Source organism: Egretta garzetta, unplaced genomic scaffold, assembly GCF_000687185.1.
Source record: "Egretta garzetta isolate BGI_Z169 unplaced genomic scaffold, ASM68718v1 scaffold368, whole genome shotgun sequence".
Lineage (NCBI taxonomy): Eukaryota > Metazoa > Chordata > Aves > Pelecaniformes > Ardeidae > Egretta > Egretta garzetta.
The window spans coordinates 3,308,412-3,320,741 of NW_009260684.1; the positions used below are offsets into that span (position 1 = coordinate 3,308,412).

Consider the following 12,330-nt stretch of genomic DNA (forward strand, 5'->3'; position numbering starts at 1 on the left):
AGGGAGGAAAAGAAAATTAGGAGATTTTCATATTTTCCCCAAAGTAATTCTGCTTACATTTGTGTAGGTTTGATCTGTAGCTCTAATAGAGTATTAGCTCTAACACTAATAAACTTTTTATTAAGTGTTCTGATACTATATTTTCCTTTCTTTATTTTCCAGGGCAGGGAAACCACCACCTGGCTTACATCTGGATGTAGTCAAAGGAGACAAACTCATTGAGGTATGAAAATAGGTTTCGTATGTATTTGGTGTATCATGTACATAGGCACCAGCAGCAGAGTGTTTCGCAGCATTTTCCACACTTACTTATAAGTATTTCCTTTCTCTCTCACATTCATTATTTTCAAATCAGGTTGTTTTACTCTGAAACTTCAGAATGAAGTGAATTTTCCCCCACCTGTACTCTAAGGCTGTCTCATACTATGCAGTGCTTCCATTGGTTATCTTCCAATTAGATGCACTGTTTGAAGGGATACAAAACTGCGCTGCTCAGCTAATAAGCAATGGCACTTTGATTCCTGAACATTAAACCTGTCCTAGTAAGATAAAAAATAAAATGTTTGTAAGGGAAACTCAGTATTTTGGAGAGCCTTATTTCTTCCAAACTTAATTTTGGACCGAAGTTGACATCTTGTTCCCTACAAGATACTTCTGTAGGAGGTATTGGACTGCAGCCAGAAGACACCTTGTCTTAGGAGCTTCAGGAGCAGAAACTCAAATAACATGGGGAAGGAAATCTCAAATACAAAGGACTAAGGGTAAAAACTCTTCACTTTGTACTGCTTTTTTCAGATATTTGTCTGGTCAGTTTATTTTTTATTTTGTTCTACAGTAAGGTTAACTAGGCATCCTGTATTTTACAAGATTGTTGCCCTGTCCTACAGTATGAAGTACAGTATGATTTTTTTCATCCCATGTTCTGGATCTGCAAGCAGTGTTGTGATTAGCATGGACACAATGAATTATTTTTATTACAGCAAAGGAATTTGTCTGATATATGCCACCTCATTCTCTTTCGTTTTTGTCTTGCATCACACTGAAAGTAATAAATAAAAAAAAAGGGCTCTGACATGGTTGATGGAGAGGACCCAAGCCAGTGAATGTATTTTAGCTGTGGAGAGACTCTTAACTTGCAGTTCGCTGAAACAGAGAAATGTTTCTGGGAAGCAGAAGTTTGCAAAGTTCAGCCGACTTTTCTGAACAGAAACTTGGAAAATTAAGAACTCAGTGTTAGATCCAGAAGGATTTAGGTAGCTTAAAATCTTGGCTGGTTTTTAAGATATGCTACCACAGGAGCATCAGATAGTATTAAGTGTGCCTTTTGTGTCTAGCAGGAGTGATTTACTGTTTAGAACTTGGTTAAGTTGCCAGAATATGCTTTGAGTAGGAAAGCAGAGGGAGATGTCACAAACAGGTATCTCACAAATAAACTTGTGTCTTCCCAGGCCAGAAACCAGTAAAATGAGGCTTTTCTTGATAGTCCGTTACTGTTGGTTTTACAGATTGTTTTGAGAGTGTGCTCTTACTCTGGATTTAAAGACACAGAAAATTTGCACAGCCAGCCTCGACCTAAAAGAAATCTTTGCTCCACCTTAATTTGAAAGGAATTGGATACTAACACACATTTACTGCACCTTTGAAGTAGCTCATTAGTTCATATAAGATGTGGCTGAATTGGTTCATAACCGCTGCTCAGACTGCGTTGGAGCAATCCTTCACTGTCTCTTTCTGAGCACTGTAGCTTTCAAACCCTTTGCATTGCATTTGTCTTCAAACAGTGGACCATATATTCTGCCTCTCATGGTATTGTTACATGTTAGAATCAGTTTTGGAGACCAAAGAGCTGTGGAAGGACTGCTGCTCAGCTCAGCCTTCTCACTGCCATCCTAGCAGCAGCATCTGGGGTAAGGATTGCACTTGGCACTGGGTTTTCCAGTATTGCTTCCAGGCCATGTAATGAGATTCAGTGAGCAAAGCCAAATGGCAGTGACTTTGGGTTTCTTGGTATGTGGCAGGTGGCCCAACATAATGCAGCCTTCCCAGCTAGGAGACTTATTCTATGAGATGAGTTTTTTCTTGTCATGTTTCTTTTGTATTTTTGAGCTTTAGGATAAAGGAGTTTTTATGGAGCTCTCTGCTGAATTAATCCTTGGGTGGTAGGCAAATGTTTATCATGGGAGTCCTGGTCAGGACTGAAAAAAAAACCAGCAAAATGCCCTGTGAAAGCTGAGGATGCGCCATTTGTCTTGGCAATGAATGAACAAATCTGGTGTTGATAAATTGGCAGTCAGGAATACCGTCCTGGTGGTGTCAGACTCTGAGGCTGTGCTGCCCAAAGCTTTTGGACCTACCAGAGGCCCAAGCTGGCTTTGTGAGCCTGGGGTCTCTGTCTGCATTGGGAAAGTGGGTGGTACAAACATCCCGATTCCCTCTTCCTACCATCAACTCTTCTGATAACCTAAAAGAGGTTCTTTTTGCTGTCGTACAGAGCACTAACAGCCATTGCTAGTCTGCTATCAAAATATTCTGAGGTTCAGTAGAGAATGTGGTCCCACAGAGGTCACAGAATGACTGTAGAGTTTGTGTTTCACATCCTGAATATCTGATGTTGCCTGTCAGTGTTACTGAGATGAGTGAGGTGCAGCTTGCCTGCCATTCAGTGTGTAGTATGTGTGCTGAATGCTGTGGCAAGTGGTGAGCAGGCGCTGGCACCCACATGTGTAGCCAGAGAGGTCTGGCTCGCTATCGTGCTTCTGTCTGCTGAAGTGAGAATCCAAAGAGCTTTAGCAGACCGTTCTGTGTAGCACGCACACCTGCGTGTATGGTTGCTCTGTGGCCTTGCACTCTGCAGGCAGTGATGACTGAGGTCCTCTGGGCTGTGGTGGATACACAAGACAATGTACTGCGTGTATGTATGGGAACTGTGCAACAAATTAACAGCATTTGAATGCGATCCATCAGTTTCCCTTTTTGGTACATATGGCAAATAGTTTTTCAGTTTTGTGTCTTGTGGTAGACAGCAGTAACCAAGAAGGAACATTCTTAAACCTTGTGGATTACCGAGCACTTGGTACTAACCGAGCCATCTGTATCCCAGGTCTTGTTCAGAGGCCTGAGGTATGCCTTGTGATTGCTGGGTCTGAAAAGTGCAACATTAAAGCAAGCCATGAAGTGTTTAAGCTCAGTGTATGAAGGATAACACTGGGTTATAACTCAGAGGCACAGAAAATTTTGGAAATGCTATCTTGAAGTAAAGGCAATAAAATTATTTTCTCTGATGATTTATTGCAATATTTCCAATTTATTAACTCATTTGTATCATTGCAAAATCTCTTGAAAAGCTATTGAGTCAGAATGGTATAGTTTTGTGTGTAATGGGTACAAGTGAAAACTCCCGGGACGCTTATTTTGGTTTCAGTTGTGGACAAGAATGAGAAATTGTTGGACTGGTTTTTATGGTGCTTGAAATGGTGAGAAAACTGCTTGTGGAGCCGGGCACTGAAATGTGGAGCAGTGAGTTGGCTTCTGAAGATCCACTTGTTTGTATCAGAGTTGTGTTTACACAGGATTTTTTTTCAAATACGCAAGAATAAAAGGAAAAGTTAGTGCTGGTCTTTCTTGCAAAGTGGAATTGTAGAATTCATTAGTACAAAGGTATTGAATTTGGGAAGACTCAGAGTGCTGAACTGAATGAGTAAGGTGCTGTGTAATATTGGACATAAATCCATTGCTGTGAAGTTGAGTCCCCAGAAAACCTACCTAGCATTTCTCAAAAGGATGCATTGTAACAAACACTGGTATTTACAGACCAATAGTTAGATGAAACAACTGTAATCTTAAGGGAAAATATTGGCAAGACTAATGGGATGGTAGGTGTTGATTAAGGCTTGCAGGGGAAAGCGTAACACAAGTAGGCTAGCGTGAAGAATGTACAGGGAGGCGATTGATTTACGGGTGGAATTAAAAAAAAAAAGTAAAATAATATTCAACCAGAAAGGACTGAGGAAAACATGTACTAGTTTAAGCTCTTTATCAGTGGCTTATACTTTCTGGTTAATTCTGAGGGGAGGGTCTTGTGAAAACCAGTATCTGTAAAGAGACAGAAAGTGATGATAAAGTAACCAGGTAAGAGCAGAATCCAGTAGACTCTTTCAGTATATTGTTTTCTCAGTTTTTTTGTCTGAATTGTACTGAGGCTTTGAGGTACACTATTGCCCACCAGACAGAAGCTGATTCAGAGGAGACACCTGCATCTTTTAAATGTCCCAGCTGGAGGAAAATCACTTGCATTTTGCATTGCACCTCATTTGTCACCAGATAATGTACTTGAAGCTGAATTGCTAATTAAGCTGTGATTCCTGTCTTATCAAATGAGACGTGGACTCACAAAGAAGGGTTGGGTTTTTTTAAAGTCTAAGTATTGGCGCTTTTGTGTATTTTCTGCCAGCCTGTGTATCACTGAGAGTACTGATGAAGTTGTCATTCTGTCTGTTTGTTTTCCCAGAACTTCTTGAAATTTAGTATCTTTAGTGCTGGTTGAAACTGGCCAGTTGGTTGAGTAGTTACTTGGTTCAGTAGTGGGCATCGGGAGCTGATGGATATGCACACAGCTTGATCACCTAAATCTTGTTATTTTAAGAAAGCAGGCCAAAATATGTAAGTCAGTAGATTTCACAAAGCATTAACTCTCATGAAATCATGCTTCAAATGTATACCTCGAGTTAGTTGGGAGTAAGACTTTAGCAGATTATTACCTAAGGGACCAATTAATTTTAAAGTCATCCTGATGTATACTAGTAATGGAGTAGAGTTGTTCAATTAATTCTTCTAGTGACCTAAAAGAGAGAATAAACATACAGAAATAAATACTTATTACTGAATACCAGATTATGAGAACTTGCAGTATGGGGGCTGACAAATGTTCAGCAGAACAATGAGAAATCCAGCCTAGAAAATGTAGAACACATCTGGGGAAGAAAATAAAAAAAAAAAACAAATCAGTGGGGAAGTGACAACTGAATGCAGCAGTTGCTGAAAGCCTTAAAGTCCATAATTGGTGGGCAGGTAAACAGATGTAACTTTGCAAAGTGATCTGTAGTAGAAAATTAGGTCTGTGTGATTTTTATGCTTGCAGGTAAGGCAGAGCAATATAAATACTAAGTCTTATTCCAAGCTGTCTCCTTATTTTCTGTATGACTTCGCACTGCCACAGGGTAAGTAACTCTCCAGGTGCTCGTTGTGTCAGTCTTTCTGATGCCTCAGAAACACCTGAGCCAGCTACTTGTAACTAGGCAGATACATTAGCTCCTTCTGGCTGAGCATGTGGTTTGTACAGCTGGCAAAAGTGAGGAGCAAACAATTGATGGACATGAATGCTGCTGGCCTTCATCATCACATGGTCCCCATGCATGTATTCCACTGCTTCACTAGAGCCAGCTGGGGTGTGCATCTGACTGAAGGCAAACTGATTCAGTCCACTAAAACAGCAGGAGACTAACACAGCAAAAAAGTGCTTTGCAAGCTGGAAACTTTGCTCAGATGTGTGACAGTGCAATTGAGGAGAGGACTGTGTAGCGGGGAATAGAATGAGGGAGAGGGCAGATACGCTCATGGTCTAGCATGCCATCTCATGAAAGCAATGCTTTCCTGAACTAAGATCTGGTTTTTTTTCTGATGGAAAATGTATCATCAGCATTCCCTTGATCATGCTATTGAAACATTGTGTGGGCTTTGGTAAATGTTTCAAAAAGCAGGAGAAGCCATCTGTTAACAAATCTGTAATCGCCAGCCTTTGACTTGTGCAGCTGGAAGCAAGAAAACACAGGTTAGATTAAGATCTTGGGATACAGTGAGAAAGAAGGCTGCACTGCTTAGGTGCAAGGAGTTCCTTTCAACAACATTGCCTGTTAATAGAAATATGCTGTGTACACTGTAGGACTGTGTCAACATGTTCCTTTGCTTTTCAGAGATGGTTTGTAACTGATATTACAGTATGTAAAATATTGTTTGAAGAAGAGATTAGAACTAGGGTGAATTAAAAAGAAATGCCAAAAATGAGTGGCTTACTTGACTAGACTAACACGGATTCATGTCACAGTACATATTCAGTATGGTTTTACATCTTTATTATAAAGGTCTGAAATCTCCTGTATGTCCATTTCTATACACAAATATAATTCTGATGCTCTGGATTGGATTTGAGATCATTTAGCATAGGTTCCTGGCTTAGACCAGGCACAAAGTGATCTGCCTCGAGGAATGTGTAAAAAATCATTGGGAGCAGATGTGAGAGAGAATCTCTTGTATGACACAGTCTCATGCTTTGAAGCGTTATTGTTCTTCCCAGGCTGTTTTGCCTTAGCTGTTAAAGAAGGGAATAACTGGGACTCTTCCATATTCAGCTGTTCTCATTTAAAAAAAAGAAGTTTTGAGTTTCTGTATTGAACAGTGTCAGACAAAACGGAAATATTTATTAGATGTTGATGCTTTGTTTTGAATTTGCTCTGTTTATTCATGTTCTTGAATTTTTTCAGGAAGATCCAAAAGATTATAGGAGTCTAATATGCTTCTCTGTTTGATATTCTACCTCAGAAACTCATCATTGATGAGAAGAAATACTATCTCTTTGGGAGAAATCCTGATCTGTGCGATTTTACCATTGACCACCAGTCTTGTTCTCGGGTCCATGCTGCCTTGGTCTATCACAAACATCTCAAGAGGGTTTTCCTCATAGATCTAAACAGCAGTAAGTAGTGTGACATTTAACCAGAGAGAAATACGATATTTCAGTGCTTCAACATTTCTGAACCTGAGATGCTTTTTCATGTGGTGGTGGTGGTGTTTTTTGCACTGTGTGGATAGATGGCTATAATCTGAATTAGCATCCTAGTGAAAGATTGGCAAGGGTTAGGAGCAAAGGAGTGTTTGTTCCAGTCAGCTTACATCTGCTTCACTTGGTGTTCAAAACGTTTCTGGACTCTTAAGAGACTAAGGGAGAGGAGGAAAGTGACTTGGCCTTCCCTTCACAATTTTAATGAAGCTTTCTCTTCTGAGGGTGGTTTCCCAAGATCTAAAACCTGACATACAGTTTTTTCCACTGAAGAAATTACTCCAGACATGGTACGTTGGGACCTACAAGAATCCAGAAAGTAAATGATGTTTGTCATTTATTTCCATGACTTTTTGAGGACTTCTGGTGTGTGTTATCTTAGTTTGTGAGATGGGAGGTAAAATGTGCGTAGCTAATGTTATCAGCAGTACCTCAGTGACTTGTATCCCAGAGCAACCATCTACAGTCTCTGAATTTCTCAGGACTTGAACGCGAATACTGTGAGCCCAAGCTGATGACTAACAGGCTATTTTGCATTTTGATGTTCTCAGCACATGGCACATTCTTGGGTCATATCCGTTTGGAACCTCACAAACCCCAACAGATACCCATTGACTCCACAGTTTCATTCGGTGCTTCTACACGGGCATATACTCTGCGAGAGAAGCCTCAGACACTGCCATCAGCAGTTAAAGGAGATGAGAAAATGGGTGGTGAAGATGAAGAGCTCAAGGGCTTGCTGGGCCTGCCAGAGGAAGAGACAGAACTTGACGTGAGTATGATGGCACATTGTACCTAGCATTTCCAGGTAAACGGATAGCATTCTCCACTTGTTTGCTTAGGTTCAGGTTCTTAATTTCTTGGCCTTGAAAATAGTCTGAGGTGTCTTCTGCTGGCAGATATGCACAAGCCATCTCGTTCTACCATGATAAGCCTGTGATCACGCTGCTTCCCAGAATCAGTGACCTAATAATCCGACTATTCCAACAGCCTTCTCGCAAAGGCTTGCCAGGGAGTATGTGCTCTCCAACTAATGTTACCCTAGGTCGGGGTGATTTCTCACAGTTTCCCATTGCCAGATAAGAGTGAATGCTGCCCTGTTTCCTACAGTTAGCTACTGAAGAGGGAGAAAGCAGTGTGTGTGGCATTCACAGGATTGTTGAAGTTGAAAGGACCTGTTGGGATCATCTAGTCCAGCCCCCCTGCTCAAGCAGGGTCAGCTAGAGCGGGTTGCCCAGGATCATGCTCAGTCAAGTTCTGAATACCTCTGCAGACAAGAGACTCCACAGCCTTTCTGGGCTACCTGTTGCAGCACTGGAGCACTCTTTCTTCCTGGGGGTCTAAAGTTGAAGCTAAACAGTGTGCCGTGGTCTTTTGATAGGCATAATCACATGATTAAATCAGACTTCATACACTAGTTGCTTAAACTATTTTGTCTCCAAATTTGTCATTAGAACCTGACAGAGTTTAATACAGCCCACAACAAAAGAATTTCCACACTAACCATTGAGGAGGGGAACTTGGATATTCAGAGACCAAAGAGAAAACGGAAGAACTCCAGAGTGACATTCAGTGACGACGACGAAATCATCAATCCGGGTAAGTAGTTTGCTTTAATGTTTATTTGATACCTTTAAGGCCCTTTTTCCAGTATTCTCATAAGGATTCCTCATGGCTGCATATGGATAAGGAGAACAGAAATTTGGCAGACAATATTTGGGATCTGCTATTTCAGAGAACCTGCCACATGTCTCACTTATGTCTTTGACCTCTCTCTGTTTCTTGCTTTCTACCTGTGAAATAACTGCATGATTTGTGCAGGACCAGGACATCACACTCAGCTTCATTCTTCAAAATTCTGTCAGATGTTGGAAAGATTTTTAGGGTGCAAAAGGAGGAAAGTGTTTTAATTTTTTGCCACCTTTAGAATCTAAATGGGAACTGAACTTGTTTGTTTTTCATCTGTCCCTTAATGCTTTCCTCACCTGTTGCCTAAAGGATATTTGTCTCACGTTCAGAAGGTTTTTTTTGCTACTTGTCTGCGTACCTGAAACAAGTCATTCTCATTCAAATGATGCTTCCAAAGATGTATCCAATTCCTAATTAGTCTTTTTTCTCCCTTAGCTGTTTTATATTAATGGCACTCCTGTTAATGATACTTTATATGGATAATCCTATTAATAAGAATAGCTTATTAATGGGTATGCATTTGAAAATATAGTCTGGAGATAGTTTCATTTGGCAGCGTATACCACCCAGAATAACCATTTTGATTTATAAGGTTGTGAGATTTAGTGCTCGGAACGTCCTAACGTAAACAGCAGTCATTCGCATTACAAAAAAGGTTCTCTTTTTCAGACATTCAGAGACTCTAAGTTGAACTCTTTGGACTCCTTCTTCCAGTTCTAAATTAATCCCAAAGACTTCTGGGGCTAGCTGTTTTGCCTTTGAGCACGTGCAGCACCTTGGCAGCAGCAGCTTTCAGCCCAGAACTCCAGTCTGTCTGGTCAGTGCAAACTGGCAATCTGTCTGTCCCCATCCTCCATTTGAGTGGAAGCTTTTCTTACCAGACTGATGAGCCCGCCTTGAAGCAAAGCCACTAGGTGTCCCCTGAGCTCCTCTCTTTGGGCATGCTTGTGCTTACTCAGAGCTACTCAAGTGCTGGCTTTGAGAACAGAAGGTTCATGTACCACTTCTTCATATAGGTTCCTTTACCTGACAGATGTTCCATCTTTTCCTGTATTTTTACTGAAAGTTTCACTGTTCTTCCCTTTACAGAGGATGTGGACCCTTCTGTTGGGCGTTTCAGGAATATGGTACAGACAGCAGTAGTTCCTGTTAAGGTACAGAGTAACTCCCAACTTTCTAATTAATACATTACACTGATGAACTCACCTTATGAATTTCACCTTAGAAACATAATGTTCTATGGTGGAAAGTGTTTTATTGTTAAGCAAAATTCATGTTCATGTTTCACAATTGTATTTTTTTAGCAGATTTTACCATTTCCCTTCAAATCCAGCTTTAGCTCTTTTCTTTAATAACATACGGGATCAGTGACAAATTATTTTCTCCCGAAAAGAAACACTTTCCAGAAATTCAGTATGGTAGTTCTAGGCATCAGTTAAAATTGTGGGAAGTGTGGAAAATAAAAAGTAAAAATAAGAGGTTGTTTGTTTAAATACTGTAAGTGCTAAAGATTTCATAGGGTCATCTACTAGAACTAGCAGCATTTAGACTTCGCTCCAGGATGAGTGTGTTGCCAGTGCTATATTTAATTTGACTATGCTAGGAGTAGGGAAGTTTTGCAAAACTTCAGGGTAGCTAAGCAACAGTGTAATAGCAAGTTTGCTTGTTGCTTGTATACACTAAATAATGTATGTGGACGAGGATAATTCTACATAAGACCCAGACTGCAGGAGAAGATTCAAACAATCAAGAGCCACACAAAATCACTCAAGTGATCGACAAGTTGCAGTTTCTTACTGTGGGGTGAAGGATGGTCTGTGTTACTCACTAAGGACCTACTCGGGTTTGCGTTCAGTCTTTGCTCAAGACTGGCAAGGATGTACAGGAGGTAAAGAGGTGCTCAGACCTGATCTAAGTTAAACTTGGCTTCAAGTTCTGTCACCCCTTCCTGCACTGTGCACCTTGAAGAGTTTATTATTAACTGGTTTTCAAGGAAACCCAGAAGAAATCTTCTGGGACAAAGACTGGGACATGGTCTGTAACCACTTTATATGTGGCTGGTCTAGGTGCCTTTTTGGGGAAAATGACAGTGGCATCCTGTTTAAATAGCTTGCTTGTTTCATGTATTTTGAATAATTCCTTAAATACTTCTGTCTACAGAAAAAACGGTTGGAGAATCCAGGCTCATTGACCACAGATGATTCTGCAAAAAGCAGGTTCCCAATCGCATGGCGTCCATGGGACAGCACTCATTGGTGGTCTGCCAATGCCCTACCCCAATCTTGCCCCAGATGTGGACTTAACTCCTGTGGTGCCCTCAACAGTTAACATGAACCCAGCTCCAAACCCTGCTGTCTTTAATCCTGAAGCTGTGAATGAACCCAAGAAGAAAAAATATGCAAAGGAGGCATGGCCAGGCAAGAAGCCAACCCCTTCCCTACTGATCTGAGTTGGGTTTTGTTGAAACAAAGTGGGAGTTACGAACTCCAGAAACTGTTTATGTGCAGTATCGTCTTTTTAAAATCTCAATGTCCTAACCAGGTGTAATACCAAGATTGGAGAAGTGAAATATCCTTTAAAGATCTGTCTTCAAACATTTTTATATGTCTCTTTAAAAGAAAAAAAGAAATACAGTTCCCATCTCCTTTTGAACCAAAATACCTGGCAGCCTTTTCTTAGCCATTACTGTCCCCAGAGGTCTTTACTCTGAATTTTGATCCATAAGTTGAAGGGGCAGAGTCATAAAATTGAACTATCATTATAGCGTGACCCTGCAAAATCGTGTATTTAGGTGTCGTGCTTACTATGAGTACTGTTGTTCCTGCTGGACTTGCTTGTAGCAGGTCAGGTGTATTAGAAGTACATACTTGTGGGGCCAAGCCTTTCAGAAATCCCATTGGTATGAGTTCTAAAACTTGCAAAATATCGGTCAGCTTTTATTTTTTTACATTTTCAAAACCCCACCAATGTGGGGCACTATTGTTTCATTTTGTTTGGCTACAGCTTGTCTTAATTTCCACTTAAAACACTACAGCATCCGATTAGGTTTATGAGAATGTGGAGTTGAGAGGGACAAGAAATAGGCAGGCTTCATTAGCTGTGGTGCGGTGTTGTATGATGGAGCGCTGTATGGATGGACAAAGGGGTGTATGCCTGGATGGATCTGAGCTTGTCTTGGTGCTAATGGCAGCATACAAGCATGGCAAGCCTAGGAGCATGTGTCTGGTGGATAGGCACTATCTATGCTGTACAAACAATAAACAGCAAAGTAGTGTTGCTTCTCTCCCCTGGGATAACTGAGGGTGGAGTTAACACAGAGGAGGACAGTCTTCTAAACTTGGTGGCCCTTTTAACTTAAATAGTTTCATTTTTATTTGCAAATGGAACTTGTGAGCTTAGAGTGTATGCGAGATGCAGCAAGATACACAGGAAAACGAGCAGCCATCAGCAGTGTCAGAGGACTTGCATGTTTAACAACTAAACCCACGATCTGCACACTCTTCTGGCTGCTAGTAACAGTGGGTGAGAAGTGCGTGCTACTTAAAGCTAGAATATGAATTTTCAGTAGAGAATCTGCCTTGCCTTGAATAAAGCAGTGCACAAGTTGGTTTCATAATACTACTTTTTTTTTTTACTACATCGCTTTTTCCCATTGAATAAAATGAGAAGCTTGATTGGGATTGTTGTTCTAGCCCTTCAAATCATCTGGTTCAGATTTCAAAGTCTGATTCACATATATACAAGGTAAGGCCAGAGCTCTGTTTTCCTTAGGTTTACTCTGGATTTTTTTGCATTCTATAATGCAGTTC

At 40.7% G+C, this 12,330-nt stretch overlaps 1 protein-coding gene and 1 non-coding gene across 2 annotated transcripts in view; both read left to right on the top strand.

The window, feature by feature from the left end:
* PPP1R8 (protein phosphatase 1 regulatory subunit 8) overlaps positions 1–11,069 on the top strand; it is a 28,703-nt gene extending 17,634 nt beyond the window's left edge. Inside the window, 7 exon segments of the mRNA XM_035901204.1 lie at positions 163–223; positions 6,595–6,748; positions 7,384–7,604; positions 8,287–8,431; positions 9,611–9,675; positions 10,682–10,728; positions 10,730–11,069. Coding sequence (XP_035757097.1) covers positions 163–223; positions 6,595–6,748; positions 7,384–7,604; positions 8,287–8,431; positions 9,611–9,675; positions 10,682–10,728; positions 10,730–10,970 — 934 coding nt within the window. The 3' untranslated portion in view covers positions 10,971–11,069.
* On the top strand, positions 3,065–3,230 carry LOC118453000. Its single transcript, XR_004842895.1, has one exon.
* Positions 11,070–12,330: the final 1,261 nt, after the last annotated feature.